The sequence below is a fragment of the Rhizopus microsporus genome, assembly GCF_002708625.1.
Source record: "Rhizopus microsporus ATCC 52813 unplaced genomic scaffold scaffold_26, whole genome shotgun sequence".
NCBI lineage: Eukaryota > Fungi > Mucoromycota > Mucoromycetes > Mucorales > Rhizopodaceae > Rhizopus > Rhizopus microsporus.
The window spans coordinates 1-15,361 of NW_019671941.1; the positions used below are offsets into that span (position 1 = coordinate 1).

The 15,361-nt window shown below is 37.3% G+C and overlaps 6 protein-coding genes across 6 annotated transcripts; 4 read left to right on the forward strand and 2 right to left on the reverse strand.

The window, feature by feature from the left end:
- Positions 1–11: 11 nt before the first annotated feature.
- RHIMIDRAFT_241850 (uncharacterized protein) lies at positions 12–985 on the forward strand (the record flags this gene model as incomplete). The annotated part of the gene is made up of 4 exons (XM_023609661.1): positions 12–20; positions 94–216; positions 270–838; positions 892–985. The coding sequence occupies 4 exons, from the start codon at positions 12–14 to the stop codon at positions 983–985; spliced, it is 795 nt and encodes a 264-aa protein (XP_023461821.1).
- Positions 986–1,153: 168 nt separating this feature from the next.
- On the reverse strand, positions 1,154–4,046 carry RHIMIDRAFT_295319 (Pkinase-domain-containing protein; the record flags this gene model as incomplete). Its single annotated transcript, XM_023614168.1, has 6 exons — positions 3,852–4,046; positions 3,706–3,798; positions 3,322–3,647; positions 3,092–3,258; positions 1,359–3,037; positions 1,154–1,306 (listed from the first exon to the last, which is right to left on the reverse strand). Exons 1-6 carry the CDS (start codon positions 3,897–3,899, stop codon positions 1,154–1,156), a joined length of 2,466 nt encoding a protein of 821 aa, XP_023461822.1. The 5' UTR covers positions 3,900–4,046.
- Positions 4,047–6,032: 1,986 nt separating this feature from the next.
- RHIMIDRAFT_295320 (uncharacterized protein) lies at positions 6,033–6,778 on the forward strand (the record flags this gene model as incomplete). The annotated part of the gene is made up of 4 exons (XM_023614169.1): positions 6,033–6,113; positions 6,169–6,280; positions 6,334–6,428; positions 6,484–6,778. Exons 2-4 carry the CDS (start codon positions 6,227–6,229, stop codon positions 6,776–6,778), a joined length of 444 nt encoding a protein of 147 aa, XP_023461823.1. The 5' UTR covers positions 6,033–6,113; positions 6,169–6,226.
- A 3,487-nt stretch (positions 6,779–10,265) lies between these two features.
- RHIMIDRAFT_301967 (uncharacterized protein) lies at positions 10,266–10,836 on the reverse strand (the record flags this gene model as incomplete). Its single annotated transcript, XM_023614378.1, has 3 exons — positions 10,266–10,611; positions 10,687–10,768; positions 10,823–10,836. The coding sequence occupies 3 exons, from the start codon at positions 10,834–10,836 to the stop codon at positions 10,387–10,389; spliced, it is 321 nt and encodes a 106-aa protein (XP_023461824.1). The 3' UTR covers positions 10,266–10,386.
- Positions 10,837–13,503: 2,667 nt separating this feature from the next.
- Positions 13,504–14,585, forward strand: RHIMIDRAFT_208321 (AAA-domain-containing protein; the record flags this gene model as incomplete). Its single annotated transcript, XM_023607049.1, has 4 exons — positions 13,504–13,570; positions 13,624–13,793; positions 13,840–14,191; positions 14,242–14,585. 4 exons carry the CDS (start codon positions 13,504–13,506, stop codon positions 14,583–14,585), a joined length of 933 nt encoding a protein of 310 aa, XP_023461825.1.
- Positions 14,586–14,751: 166 nt separating this feature from the next.
- On the forward strand, positions 14,752–15,327 carry RHIMIDRAFT_78061 (uncharacterized protein). Its single transcript, XM_023615685.1, has one exon. The coding sequence runs from the start codon at positions 14,892–14,894 to the stop codon at positions 15,261–15,263; it is 372 nt and encodes a 123-aa protein (XP_023461826.1). The 5' UTR covers positions 14,752–14,891; the 3' UTR covers positions 15,264–15,327.
- Positions 15,328–15,361: the final 34 nt, after the last annotated feature.

Here is a 15,361-nt window from a genome sequence, read left to right on the forward strand (position 1 = left end):
AAAAAAAAAAAATGCAATCAGTCCTTCCCTTCAAGAAATAGAGATAAAAAACTAGTCCATGAAGTTCGGCAGTTCATATCAAACTGTTTAAAGGATCTCGATCATTCTTTCAACAAGCGACGATCCCTTCCGACACCAAAGTCTATACATAGCCACTTTCAAACATTCCACTATACTCTTGAAAATCGTATGCAAGCTATACGGAACGAGAAACAGGTATATACATATTATTTTTATACATGTAAACAAATACTGAGTTGTGTATATAGAATTCACCTTTAGTAAAGTATATGAACCGTGTGTATCAACTAGAGCAAGACATCTTTTTACATCATTATTACATCGAAAGCCAACTCAAATTGCTTTGGGACCTTGGTCACATTGCCCTTCGTTCACCCCTTTTGGCTACCTACTGGAATCAGAAATACGAGACTAGCCAACAGATGAGTCAAGACCTTTTGAATGAACTAAAGACGGCACTAGAGCAACAGCTACCATGTCAAAGAGACGTAATGTGCGCCATCTGTTTATCTATATTGCATGAACCAGTGACGCTTAAAGGATGTCATCATACGTTTTGCAAGGACTGCCTGCAGCAGCATTACTGTTACCAATGCTCTGCCAAGAAAAAGAAAGGGTTTCTACTGGTGAAGGCGCCACTGATTGGCTGCTCTTGCTTTATTCTGGATGAACATGGTCAGTTAGTACCTGCTCATCATCAGTCTTGCCCGCTCTGTAGGCAGTCCTTTAAACCTGAAGATTGTGAACTTAATGTAGATCTTGAAAAATTTATCTTGGAACGCTTCAAGCAGGATCTTGAGGACAGGAAAAGGGGCAAGTGCATCTTACAATTTCACACGTTTTTTGATATAAACACTTTTTTTCTTATAGAAAGCAAATCCTATTGAACTTGCTCTATTATTATTCATTTTTACAAAAGGACAAAGAACAAAAAAGAGAGGGATTTAATGAAATATGTATATAATATGTATATGTGGTGGTTTTTTGTGTGTATATAAAAAAGGAATACTATGAGAAATAATACTAAATAATACTAATACTAATAAAATAAATAATAAAGAAGGAGAAAGGAATGAATGTATATCAGATAATAATGACAAAAGTTGAGGGGGTTATAACATATTTTTATGATCTATTCTTCTTCTTCTTCTTCTTCTTCTATAATCGTCTTGCTGGTTATCGGTAACACTCTAGATTCTTGCATACCATATATGCTTAGTCTAGATCTTGGCGCATATTCAAACCTTGAAGATCGTGCTTTGAAGGGAGAAGAAAGAGTGTTTTCCTAAGAAATGTATATTAGTACATTCCCTTGTAGTAAACGAAATGAGACTTACTATAGAAACAGTAGTTGAAATACCAGTTGAAAGGATAGGAGGTGGCGAGGGAGATGTTTCTTTGGGTTTGATAAATTGATCTTGCTTAAGTTCTAAGACAGGCGGTGGCGGTGGCGGCGGCGATTGAGATGATACATCCTGTATCTTTTTCTCGGGCGCCGGTGATAGGCTGAGCGCCTTTTCCTCTATAGGACTTATAGCAGGAGAAGGAACAATGCTGTATTCTACTTGAGAGTTCTTTTGCGGAGAGGCAGCCATCGCAGGAGGGGAAGGAGGTGGTGTTGGCTGTTGATGTTGTTGTAGGTACATCATTGAATACCGCTTTGCACAGATATCTATTTCTTTTGGTTGTGCTGTATCATCGCTTATAATAGAAAAGGTATCAGCAACAAGACGTGCTGAAGTAAGCGCAGTAGGTGGCATGACAACATGAGCTGATGGCTGTTTAGTGTATTCACGCAAACTGTTGCTACTTGTAGTAGTGATGCTTGCTGTTGTAGTTTTGCTGTTGGTATTTTTGCTCGTAAAAACTGTGCCATTATAAGTCAATTGATCCAATTCGCTCACCGGTGGTTCAGTCAGCTGAAGCATTCTACGCCGATATTTTTGAGATCCAGTTCTGTAGATAGGCGGTGACATGATCAGGTCGTCATCTCTGGTATTTACTGCAGGTATAGTATAATTATTGTTGTTTGCTGAAGTGGCAATTGATCGATGTGCTTGTTGTTGCTGTTGTTGCTGTTGTTGCTGTTGTTTGGAGCCAAACCATGATTTGACAGAGGTAAACCACCCTGGTTTATCTTGTTGTTGTGTTGTTGATCCAAAGCCGATGGTTTGGATAGTATGATGTGCAGTTGGTTTAGGATAAGGTTTTATATCAAATGAATCTAAACGCACAGCTGGCTGACTAATACTATTACTACGGCTGATAGTTGGACTTGTCTGGATGCCACAGTCTACGGCATTTGATTTCTTCTGGTGGTTTTCTATTGCAGATGCAAATGCATTGGGAACTGAGTCTATTTCTTCTTGAGATTTATTGGTCATGTTCTCAAGTAATAAGTGCCAAAGTGTGCTCGAGGTATCACATTCGCCTGTCTGCATCTTGATGAGTGCATCTCTGTCAAAGCCTGCCGCCGTCAGCGCTGCAAACAGACGCTGTTCAACTGGCGTCATTCCTTGAGGCTTTTGCTGGGCAAATGAGCTAGGTAATGATGTTCTGAAGGAAGACGGCGATGTAGAAGAGTATCGATTATTATTCAAAGTAGGTGCAGAGAATCGAGGTGATTTTTCGGTAAGACCCAGACTGGATTTAATCTGCGGTGAGAATATGAATTGAGGCGATGTTGGCACGCTTTCAACGATCAAGTCGATGTCTGTTGAGGTGCTGTTATTTGAAGTAGTTGAAGAGGACGGTGTCAAACCCTCATCGATCATGTAATCCTCAATCTCGGTCATCCAAGGATGATTGATAATAGCATCCAAACTGAAACGATTTGAAGGCTCTAATTGAAGCATGCCGTTGATAAGACTACTTAGCTTTGAGCTGAAATAATAAGGCATTTGGTAATCCACTTGAACAATTTTTCTTTGCGTAACAACTTCAGAATCGTCATCGAAAGGAAATTCTCCAGCGAGAAGGGTATAAAGTATGACTCCTAAAGACCAGATATCGGTTTCTACGAGACGGTGAGTATTAAAGGGGAAGCTACTATAGTGATTGCTATAGTTACCAGGGCCGGTGTATTTTTTACGAAGGATGACTTCTGGAGCTGAATAACTTAGACTTCCACAAAATGTTTCTAAATATTGGTTTTTTTGAATGTATCTTGCAAAGCCAAAATCGCATATTTTGACATTATCGTCAGCATCTAATAGTATGTTCTCTAATTTGAGATCTCTATATGTATTGTAGTAAGTATATAAGGAGAACGAAAGACAAAGAAATATAAGGAGTATTAACCTGTGAACAATATGATGCATATGACAATAATTGATTGCGTCTGTCAGCTGATGGAACCATTTGTGAACTCTTGCTTCAGAACAGCGACCACCAGAGAGGGTAAGAGCATCTAGGAGATCACCATTTGGACAGTATTCAGATATGATGTGAATAGCTGATTCTGTTGTAATCATTTCGTACAACATGACAACGTTTGGGTGTTTAATTTGTTTATGATGATGTATTTCTCTAGCCATCATTGGTGCATGTTGTTTACTGATCTTTTTAATAGCAACTACTTTACCAGTCAGTTTATGGTAACCTTTTTTAACTTTGCCAAAGGTGCCCTTTAAAAAATTATTATTATTATCATGAAATCATTATAAAAAGGACAGCTAGAACTACCTCGCCTATGGTTTCTCCTATGGTATAACATCCAACTGAGGTTATTTCATGAGATGATAGTTCTTTTAATAATTCATTATAATCCACTGCCAACTGCAATAGGTATTAATAAGTACACAAAGTAAAATGACATTTCTTTATTTTACCTTTGCTTGTTGATTATGAGCAACAGAATTCCTTGGTGAATTTAGCATGATATTTAATATATACTTGTAACAATAAAGAAAAAGGAATGGAAAGGTTGATGTGTACTGCTTGTAGTTATAGTCGTAACATGTAATAATGAAAAAGGAAAGTAAAATAAAAATAAAAAATAATAAAAAGAAAGAAGCTTCCTTAGTATATTTTTTATTGAATAATGAAAAAGAAGAAAGAAAAAAGTACTTTGAAAAAACTTTTTTTGGTAAAACCTCAAATTAAATAGGGGGTTGAATAAATAGGGCAAGTGTATAAAAGGAATACATAAAGCTGATCTTTCGGGGCAATTATGGTAAGTGCATACTTAATTCGAGTGTCACCCCATTTACACTATTTTCACAAAATTGAGTAACACGTATATCTTACTTTAAATAGTTGTAGCCAATAATTTCGTTTGGTTATCATTTCCTATTTAAACAACACTTTCACTTTTTAATAAGGAGAATAAATGTTCTTGTTGACCCATCTAATAATAATAATAATAAGAATAATAATAATAGTTTGATGCTGAAGGATATAGATGAATATGTTAGTAGTGGAATTTATATTATTCTCTATTAGATGCATGTCATCTTTTGATGGTTGCACCCGAATGGGGAGGGAACTTTGTCATATACGCTCTGACGAGTGTTTGTAAAGATTTGACATGATCAATCAAATAAAGATAGAAAAAAAAAAAAAGATTAAACGATCTTTTTTTAAATATGCAAAGATCAAGTTACAAGTGTATTTTCAAATGATGACAGATCAAAAGCATTCACAACATTTGATTCAGGTAATGCAAGGTTACCTCAATGTCAAGATCTACTATTCTCGAATATGGAAAAAGAAAATCAAGAGAAGACGCAAATGTAGATCAACTACCACAGTGAAGTTATCAGATGCGCCCAATGTAATACATAAGGGAAATTGCAGTCCTTTTAACTAAAACTAGACGATTACAAAAACAATAAAGGGGGCATCATAAGTTAGTTATCAAACAGTAAACAGGAACTTTTCTGTCTTTTAAATAAAAAGAATATAATTTACTAAATGTAAATCAACTATTGCTGATAATACTACTAAAATATGAATAAATTAAGGGAATAATCATTAAATAAAATGACACGTAAGCTTGTCAATATGCCATCTGTAAACAAAAAAAGATGACCTGTCAATGAACTTTTTTCTAAGCCCACTCAAACTTACTTTTGGCGTTGAACTTAAAATAGCAAATCATGTGCGCTTCCCTTCCTTTCGCTTGATAGTCTGCGCAACAAAATTTAGGTTATTGCTATTTGCACAACACATCTGCACAGCATTTTCCCAATTAGTGACGTAAGCAATTCAACTTGCACTAGACAAACCACACCTACACAACACTATGTACAACCACTGAAGTATAAGAGAAGCATGCGTCAATGAGTCTGTGATAATCTCTTTATTATTTTGAAATGAGAGAAGGCTCATTATTCATAAGAAAACAAGGTTATTGCATGAATTTATCACGGCTAATGAGAATTGGATATGGCGTATCTATAAGAATAACGCATTTTGTGGTCAGTTTTCTTTGCTTTTTCTTTCTTCAAATAATCTTTTACAAGATGAAGTATTTATAAGATAAACACGATAGATATGCTGTTTGCTGTGTATATAGCGGAAACCCAAAATTTTACTTCGCTTTCTTTCACTTCCTCTCATTAACAATGACGAATCACTCCAGGTATAAAGTCAGCTTCTAAGTGGTCTTTAAAGAATTTTCGTAAGCATTTTAAAGAGGGTTTTAGTAAGGATCCTGCAGCAGTGTATAAGTCGGCTCTGCAAAAAAGTAAAAATACACTCAAAAGGCAACCCTGAGCCTATTTTACTGGAGATAGACGTGCAACTACATAAGCTCAAAAGCCCAACCTCAAACCCAATCCCTGAGCCATCTCCGGTATATTTACTCATACAAAAATAACCTTTTTTCAAAATTTTCTCACCACATACTTTAGGCAGTTACTACGTGTATCAAGGAGAAGGTGATTTGATAGTAACAACAGCTCAGAAGAGCCTCATAAGAAGAAGCAGAAGGTAAGAATAATACTATATGCTCATCTTTCAACAAAAAGAAAAAAGTTTTGTTAATTTCCTAGCGTATTATCTACCTTAGGTTCATCATGACGAGCAGAAAGAAAGAGGTCCTCTTTTCTTGCTGATGCAGAGTCGGATATAAACTCTCATAAGTACAGGTACACATCAAAGAAAGAAACCAAATTTACTTGTACTAATTTGTAATTGCTCTAGCCCCGAAAAAAAAAATGGAGTGCTTAAGCTCACAAATAAACCAAAGCCAAGACTTCCTATGAGTACTAGTGTTCCCCAACTAAAGAGCTTCATTGAGGCCTTACTGTATAATGTATAAAAAAAAATATAAAAATACTCGAGACTTGATAGCTTATTTTCTTATAGGCTTCTACCGAATTGGTGAATAATATGGAAAATACTAAGTGTCTGGCAGAGCACAAAGCTGAATGTAGGTTTGTGAAGGGAATCTTTTTAGTTATGTAAGTACGATTGTATATTTATCTCCCAAAATTCATACTCATTTCAGATTACTAGGGCTAACATGGTTAACAAATTGCCTTCGATGACACATTCTAAGGCGACCTTTAATTACAAGGTGCTTCACCCTTGCTTCGAAGCTACTGTTAACCTTCTTTGCCATACGTTTCATCCTAGACCTTACTACGTTCCCGACGAAGAGCCTCTCGAGGCGATGATCCAACAGCTGGTCCCAATAGGCTCAAAAATTGATCGCAGGAAAGTATATAATGCTGATGGTATAATTCGGCTACGCGAGTTTTATGATATTGAAGGTTCTCTTGCTGGAGACGGCAGGCCACTTCCAGAATAAGGGCACAGTGAAAATATGCTTTGACAACAGCAAAGGTATGTTCGCTCTCCTTTCCATGCTTAAGAGTATTGCTGGCCGCTTTAGCCGTGCTTCGTCTGAGGCTTTCCAAAAGCTCAAGGTTTATTTTCATCTTATAAAGCGTTAGTTTGCCAATCCTTATATATTTTGGCTTCTCATTTGGTTCATCATCAATATTTAAATCGTTCTCCGCAACCTTGATCATTGACAACAGAAAAGTCAGCTAAGTAGCCTTACTTTATGTGGCTATTCTGTGCATTATTTTTTATTAATTAGTCTTCTAGTTACATAATGTTACCTTAATCAAAACCAACTAATTTTTACTTTGACGATCAAATTACTTTACAATTTACTTAAAAGCTTTACTAACCTCAGTATGCTCCTTTTTGTTTCTAATTTTAAACTTGGTTCTCACTATTGATTATTGGTCAATAGACCAAAGTTAACAAGGAGATCGCTTCCTCTTTTATAACGACTTTACTCTTTCATATCAAATAATACACAAGGCATTATATATTACATATACTATGCTAAATTTCGCTTTTATATCCTTTCTTGTTGGCTGTATCTGAACGTCTCCGTAATATTCCACAAAGGAAAATGAGATAAAAAACTTACAAGCAGCTATGGATTTTGAAAAGTAAACAATTGTGAAACGAACAGATGAGTGTTTCCATTTTCCTGTTTGTGAAAAGCATTTTGTTTTAACGAATGGTTATCGACAGCATTTGCCTCGCGAAGGGCTATCTGCAACTATCACACGGACAAGAAACATTGGCGATAACTCTAACAAGCAACTACCAGCCATAATCTCTAAAGTCAACCATTACAATGTGGAAAACACGCCAACGGATAAAGCTTGGCAGCACATTCCATCAGGAACTCTGGAACTGGAAAATTGATTCTGTTTTATTAAAAATAAATTTAGGAAATAGGATAAAATTATGATATGTATGAAAAAAATGATTGACGCGTATTAAAAAAAGTATTTACGCAAAGATTAAAGATGCGTGCAAAAGCAGACGACATACAAATGAGAGTAATAAGTACCGAGGAGAGAATATAAAGGATAATACAGTTAGTTATGTAAGAAAATTATTATATATAACTTACTCCAAAGGCATCTAGATGTGTCCTAGCGATAACTAGGACGGAGAAACATCGTCTAAGCGTATTCTAGTTCTTGGTTGCTCCTGATCGTTCGCTCTTCTCCAACGTCTTGTAGGAGCAGCAGCAGCCCTGCGAAGCATATGAGGAACCATGCCATTACATCGAAGCCTACGAAGGATGTGCTCGTAGTTAAGGCAAGCAGCAACATCCCTGTTCCATAAGCGATATCTGTCTGGTGCTGCCATGGTAGGTCTGCAGTATAGATCGGTGCATCTACAAGCAATGTTCAATCACTATAAAGTCATACACGTGGTTCATGTATTATTACCTTAAAAGGCTATGGCAGACAACAGCAGGATATCGCTCACATTGATACGGTCGTGGATTTGGAACACGACGGAACGTGTGAAGGCTTTCGTTGTGACATGTTGGACAGCACTTGCTGGTCTTGTACTCGTCTATAAGAAAGACTTGAAGCCTATGTTTCTTGAAGAACCCTCGGAAACCAAGGCTACGGATAGGCTCATAATAACTAGCATAGGGAGAGGACCAGTTTCCCATCACAAACACGGCGTCTTCTCCAAACTTGGCGCGTAAGTCTTGAATAAGCTTTTGATCGGCACGTTGTTTGTTGAAGTACGCTGAAAGACGGATCTTGCGAAAGAAAGGGTATCCATTGTCATGGTTTGTGATGATATGTCCATAGAATCGACTGAGAACGGCAGAATGCTCAGATCTAGCTTGAAGGAAGCGGTCAAAGTCTTCTACGAACATGGTGCTGCTTGGATGTTGAGAAAGGGCTTGCTCAGCTTGAACGACATCAGGATTCTGGGCTTTGAGATCTTACAGCGCTATCCGTAACAAGATAATACCATTTCATATGTGGGTGCTGATCCATTTCTTCCATCGTGACCTTCAGAAAGCTAAAATAATGACCAGTTACTGTCCCTGTGCTCGTTAACTCAGCATAACCTTCTCTCTTTCTTTTCTTGGCTGGCGGCTGCGGTAATCTCAGGCTACACTTTATTAATCCTGAAGCAGAGATCGCACCTAAAATCGTTGTTGTTTGTGCTCGCGTTTTGGGCACTGTAACCACAGCAGGCAATCCTTTTTTTTGACCAGGCCATACTACGTTTTAAATTAGTATGAAATGTAGATTCACCGAGAAAGACGCAATTAGTTCTGAAATCCATGTCCGTACACCCTCACTTACGAACCCAGTCAAAACGCTCCTGAATTTTTTCTTCGCTGTTCCTATCTACAGACTGAAACTGGGCTTTTTTGAATGACAAGTTACATTCAGTTCTTACAAAATTGTAGACAGTGCTTTTAGAGACCTTAAGATCCTGAAGCTTTTGAAGTAGTCGCTCCATCACTTGCTCCAAGACGGCTGAAAGATTCTAATCTATGTACTCCAAGATAACTTGCTCGTGTTCTTCATGAAGTATATGCGAGCGGCCGATTTTCTGATGCTTTATAAAAATACTATCAGGATCTATTTTGTACATTTGAGCCCATCTTTAAGCTGTGCGAACATGAATACCAATTTGTTTTGCAGCAGCTGAAGCACTCATAACTTTCTCAAGCATCAGTTTAAAGAATCTAAATTGATCCGTATAGAGCGTGTACGCTCGCTTAATCGGCGCCTCCTTCATGTAAACATCTGCATCTTCATCTGCCATAGAGGCTACGACGAAATTATTCTTCTGAAGCTGATTATGCAAATACTGGGCGTATGAGCTAACTGTTTCTAAAGCATATCGCACTTCATCAATGATGTAGTCCATAGGCTCAGGCCTACCGTATTCATCAACTGCATTACCGTGCCCGTCTTTATAGAAAATTTGAAAGCTCATACTGTAATACTTGGTTTTTAATGAGAAAGAGAGTAAAAAAAAGAAGAAAAAAGAGAGCTGACAGTGCTTTCATGCTTAATATACTCATATTTTGTACAATAAAGCTTCTACATATACGACATTTAATTTGTTAGCAAGCGATATCAACCAATGGCTAACGCGACATTAGAATTTAACAAGCGCGAATTTTACTCTTGGTATCAGTGTCAATAAGGGCAACATCGTTAGTGTAGAGCAGCTAATTCATGAGGTGGTTCCAAATGAACTTAGACTCAGCGATAAAACTAAGTGAAGGCATGCGAAGGTACGCTAATAGACTGTTACTAAGATTGAGCGCAGGAGTTGTCGTATTCTAAGTTGAATAGGGGTCTATAAATGGTGTCTACATATCAATAACAAAAGTTCAGTAACATAAACTGACCAACCACAAACCCATATAATAATTGTAAATATCAATTTTAATATCCTCACATTTATTCTTTACAATAAAAAAAAAATATAGAGTCCCACTGTGCTTTCTATCCATTACCACTACTACTACAGCAACTATAGCAACTACAAACGCCACAGAAATGCTCATATTTAATCATTCTACCTCCATGAACTTCGATCTTCGTATGCATTTTATCTCAGCGCACGTAAACCAGCAAGATTGTTAGGGATTTCGACGGATCCAATATGCTGAGAAGTGTACAATACTGGCGCTACAAGTTCCATGATATTCAACTCGCCATCCTCGCCATTGACTTGGAAACTTGGGATTAGCAAACGTTTCAAGTCCACATTCTTGGTAAACTGGCGATCAGCAATACTATTCGAAATTACTTTGGATTCTGGGTAATTAGCCGACTATCATTAATAATATTACCACTGTAAGATCAGATCTTTATTATTAAAGATCAAACTCATTTTTGGTGTCCGTACCTCTCCTACAAAATCTTGCTTCGTTGCTGTTTTACATTTCTCTTTCTTCAGAATTGAATTGCTTCTATTCAAGAGACGGAGTCTATTAATGGTCATCAGTAAGGCCGTTCTTACATTATTATTTATTAAGTCTTACATATGCGCATACATCACAAAGTCTGATTCACTAGAAGTAAACGCATTTTCTGCTTGGAGTTTCAAGCAAAATTGGTATGCTTTCGGCAGCCAACTGTTGGCTTTTCTCTTTTTTTGATATCATCTCTTTTAATTCATATACCAGATTTTTCAAATGTTTCCATGCTAAGTAGTTTTAATAAAATCGAAACGTTTCTCTGAATTACACTTTGAGCTCTGTGATCTGGCTGCTGTAATCATTCTTTATTTATTCAAGCTTGACAATACTATAAAAACAAACAAGGGAAAGAGCGACAGCAATCAATCAAGATCACTTGATGCGTAATACTATGATGAACTAGCTATCATGAAGGGAAAAATAAAATGACGCGTAAGTTAGTCTATATGGCATCTATAGTGTTTACTACAGATTATTTGACTCTCTGACCACTAATGATTATTCCACGGCTAATGTGGCTGCTTAGTAGTACAACCCTCATGTTTCTATTCTAACGATGGTGTAAGTATCGTGGAGCATGTAAAACGAATTCTAACACTTTCTCATGCAAAGTGTAACAGCATGCCTGTTTGTGTGAATTATGTTTGTAACAGTGATTTCTTGGAAAGAGTAACCCTTTGCACGTTCTTGCTTGAAAAAGTTGTTTTTACAATGCAACAGCATTTGCTACTATCTGGATATGGAAAAAAAAAATCCAGCTTATATCATAGAAAACGACTATGATTGATGGTTTTACATTACGATTCTAATGCTGTCCTAGAAGAAATAGTCTTGAGAATATATTTTTTGTTTGCTTATTTCATCAGGTTACACTTTGTTCATATTCTGCATTACAAAGACAATCTCTCTTTTTTTCTTTCTCTGCCCCTGTTTGCCCTTTTTCTTTTACTCGTTCCAGTTATTACTTTTAGCGCACAACCATTTATACTCCTGCCTCCCTTGCTTCCTCCCATTTGGATGACCCTGGAATAACCCTGCTAAAAGTGCGCCCTTGTATAGTTGTCGGAGTGAACGGACAAAGGGTCGGTAAGCGGAGAAACAACATTGTCTTTGGTTTTCCTTTTTGGAATAAAATTTTCTGTGTTAGTACCTGAGCTTTTTTTTCTACGCATATTGCTTATGTCCATTCTATTGAGTCGATCATTTACCAGGATAACATCCAGGTACACTCTGCATAGATTGATACATACAGCACGACCATGTCTCAATGTAGAAAAACCTACGGCAGAGCCTACTTTAAATAAGGTCACTAAGGGAAGATCGAAATCAATAAAAAGAAAACTACCTTCTATACCTAATTTACCTGGTAAAAAAAGGATTTGCCCCGATCATTCCCAAATATTAATATTTCATACGTTTTTAGATACTTTTTTATCAACCAACTACTTTTCTCATTCCAACATTAAACCATTAAAGGCGGCCAATCGATACGATGACATTGTAGACAATAAAGTATGGAAAGAACTTGAATGCAGCATACGATCAAGCCTTGCACCAAAAGGATCTATGGCAGCACTAAACCACACAGATCATTTAGAATTAGCTATACCCCATCCTGGTTCCTGCTACCTTCAAGATCACATTGCAAAGGAACTTGCACATAAAGTAAAAGCTGATTTACTGGTTTTAGATTCATTTGATTTTATATCTTTGGCACAACAAACATTCCATCGCTACCGTAAGTTTGTCTTATTATCTTTGTCTACAGAACACTGATATTTTGTATATATATAGCAGCATCATTATTACCAATGATATCCGCACCAGATATGGATTCAAATGCTATGCTGGCCGTGAAGACATTGATTAGCGATAAAGAAGCAAAGGCTGATATGGAACGTTTAAAGAACAATATTATGCAAGAAGTAGCCAAAAGCCTTGGAAGCGAAGATAATGAATCGGAAGAAGACATGGAGGATACTGGAGATGATGTTGACGACACGGTGACGATAAGGTTCAACGAAAGCGATTACGACGTTAATTTGAAAGAATTTGCAAAGGGCAATACTAGTAAAATGAATGCATCACTCCTCAACCAGGTGTCGTTTAAATATACGGCCATGTTTAAGAACGCACTGTCTGTAACAAAGGAGAGCAAAATCATTCACCTAAGAGATTATGCAGTTATGCAGGACGCCTTCAGTCGCCTCATGTTGAAATCACTTGTCGCTGCTGTTGAAGACTTGAAACAGAATGGACATAGTATAATGATTATCGCCTCCCATTCACATGCAACATCAGTCAAAGATTATTTTACTCCTATTCTACCTAATATGCGCAGTATAACCCTTTTACCTCCTTTGGGATACTGGGATCAATGGAATACAGTCATGAAGGAGGATGAGACGAAGCGAACAGCCGAAATAAATGCAAAGGGCTTAATTTCAGTTGCGATTCAAAAGAACGCTCTCAACTTGGAGATTCCTTCCAGCCATGAAGTCTTGATTAATAGTTTAATGGAACTCGAGGGAATGTCTGATTCTATCTGGACCTTGCAGGAAGTCGACCGCCGCGTTTCAGTAGCCATTGGTAACGCAATAGAAAAGAGTAGAGTTAAACTAGAATTGCAAGACTTTAAAGAAGCTAATGAAATCGTACTACACTCATCTCAGTTATCAGAGCAAAGCATGCAACGTCTAAAGTCAGCACATAACATGGCACTTCAATCGAATGGTAGCGTAGACATGGATGCTTTGAAACGTACCTGCAACAGATATGAACGAAAGCTCTTGTCAAGAATCGTAGACCCCAGTAAGTTGATAAAATAGTATTCACTCCCTTTTTTGGCTGATTGTTATTGTTAGACAAGGTACAGGGATCTTTCAAAGATGTACGTGCACCACTATCGACAATTGAAACGTTACAATCTTTAATTTCGCTCCCTTTGATTCGTCCGGACTTATTTAAACAAGGTATCTTGAAGAAAAACTTTATCCCTGGCGTGCTACTGTTTGGTCCACCCGGAACGGGCAAGGTAAATAAATTATTTCATATCATGTGCTTTTACTGATTTCGAACAGACCATGCTTGCTAAAGCTGTAGCAAAGGAAAGTGGTAGTAGAATGCTGGATATTCAAGCAAGCGATGTGTATGATATGTACGTTGGTCAAGGAGAAAAAAACGTGAAAGCCATCTTTTCACTAGCAAGAAAACTTTCGCCTTGTGTTGTGTTTATAGATGAAGTTGACAGTTTGATGAACAAACGAGGATCAGATTACTCGTCCAAATCTCATAGAGAGATTATTAATCAATTCATGGTAGAATGGGATGGTTTATCAAGCAATAATCAAGGTGTCATCGTTATGGCAGCCACCAATAGACCATTTGACTTGGATGATGCCGTTCTAAGACGTATGCCTCGACGTATATTAGGTAACTTTTAAAGTTAAAAAGCTTTTTCTGATAGCTAACGTGTCTACTAGTCGATTTACCTAATGCGGAAGACCGCTTAGAAATTCTCAAGATTTTGTTAAAGGATGAGCAGTACGAAGTGCCACTGCTCGAAATAGCCAAGTCTACGGAGCACTACTCTGGCTCGGATCTTAAAAATGTGTGTGTAACAGCCGCATTGAAGGCAATACAAGAGCAAGTCAATGCAAAGACAAATAACTCTATCATCTTAACTATGGAACACTTTAAGGAAGCTCTGAAAATGGTTCCACCTAGCTTAAGCGAGGAAATGGGCACACTGACAGAGATCCGAAAATGGGACAGTCAGTTTGGTGACGGTAAAAAGAAGAAGAAGACAAGTATTGGATTCTCTTGAGAAACACCACCCATGTGCAATTCGCAAGGATAGACTATAAAATGAATTTTGCTTCCCCTCTCTCTTTTTATTTTCTTTTTTCTTTTGTGTATAAATAACAAATTATAGATCCAAATGGTACATAGCATAAATAAAGTTTTGTATAAAGTATGGTTTGAATAACCAAGTCGATTTCATTAGGGCAATATTGATCAAGAAGAGCATAATGACATTGACAAACTGTCCTTACGTCTATCTAATCTTATTCATGAAGCAAATAAAGCCATAAGACAAGATAGACAGCCTATAAAGCGAAGACTGAAGCCCATGTTGCAGACAAGGCAACACGACCAATTAACACACTCCTTCAATCGTCTCAACACTTCTATAGCGGAGGTCCGTAATCTTTCCCGAGGACTAACATCTATCCGACAAGTTGATATTTTGCTTTTATTCTTATGCGTGCCACTATTACATATACCATCCACTATTGTTTCTCTCTTGCTCGATCTCGTTTCTTTTCAAGATGAACACTCGTGGCTCACCTGGATCCTTCTTCTGGGATTGTCTCTTTTTATCATCACACAACTGAAGGAACAGACTGAAGGCACAGTCATACGTAAAAGACCAAAAACTGTTAGTCTACCTATCAGGAACAGCATGAAGCCGATAACAGAACAACGAAGATACTCACTGTGACAGAGTCTATATGTTTATATTTTATTACAAATTTAATAAATACAAGGAATGCAAAATTCTACAATCTAATACACACAGCCGTCTAGTTGTGTATATGT

Excerpts from the sequence above, each read along its gene's own strand:
- RHIMIDRAFT_78061 (XM_023615685.1), top strand. The coding sequence starts at position 14,892 with ATGTTGCAGACAAGGCAACACGACCAATTAACACACTCCTTCAATCGT.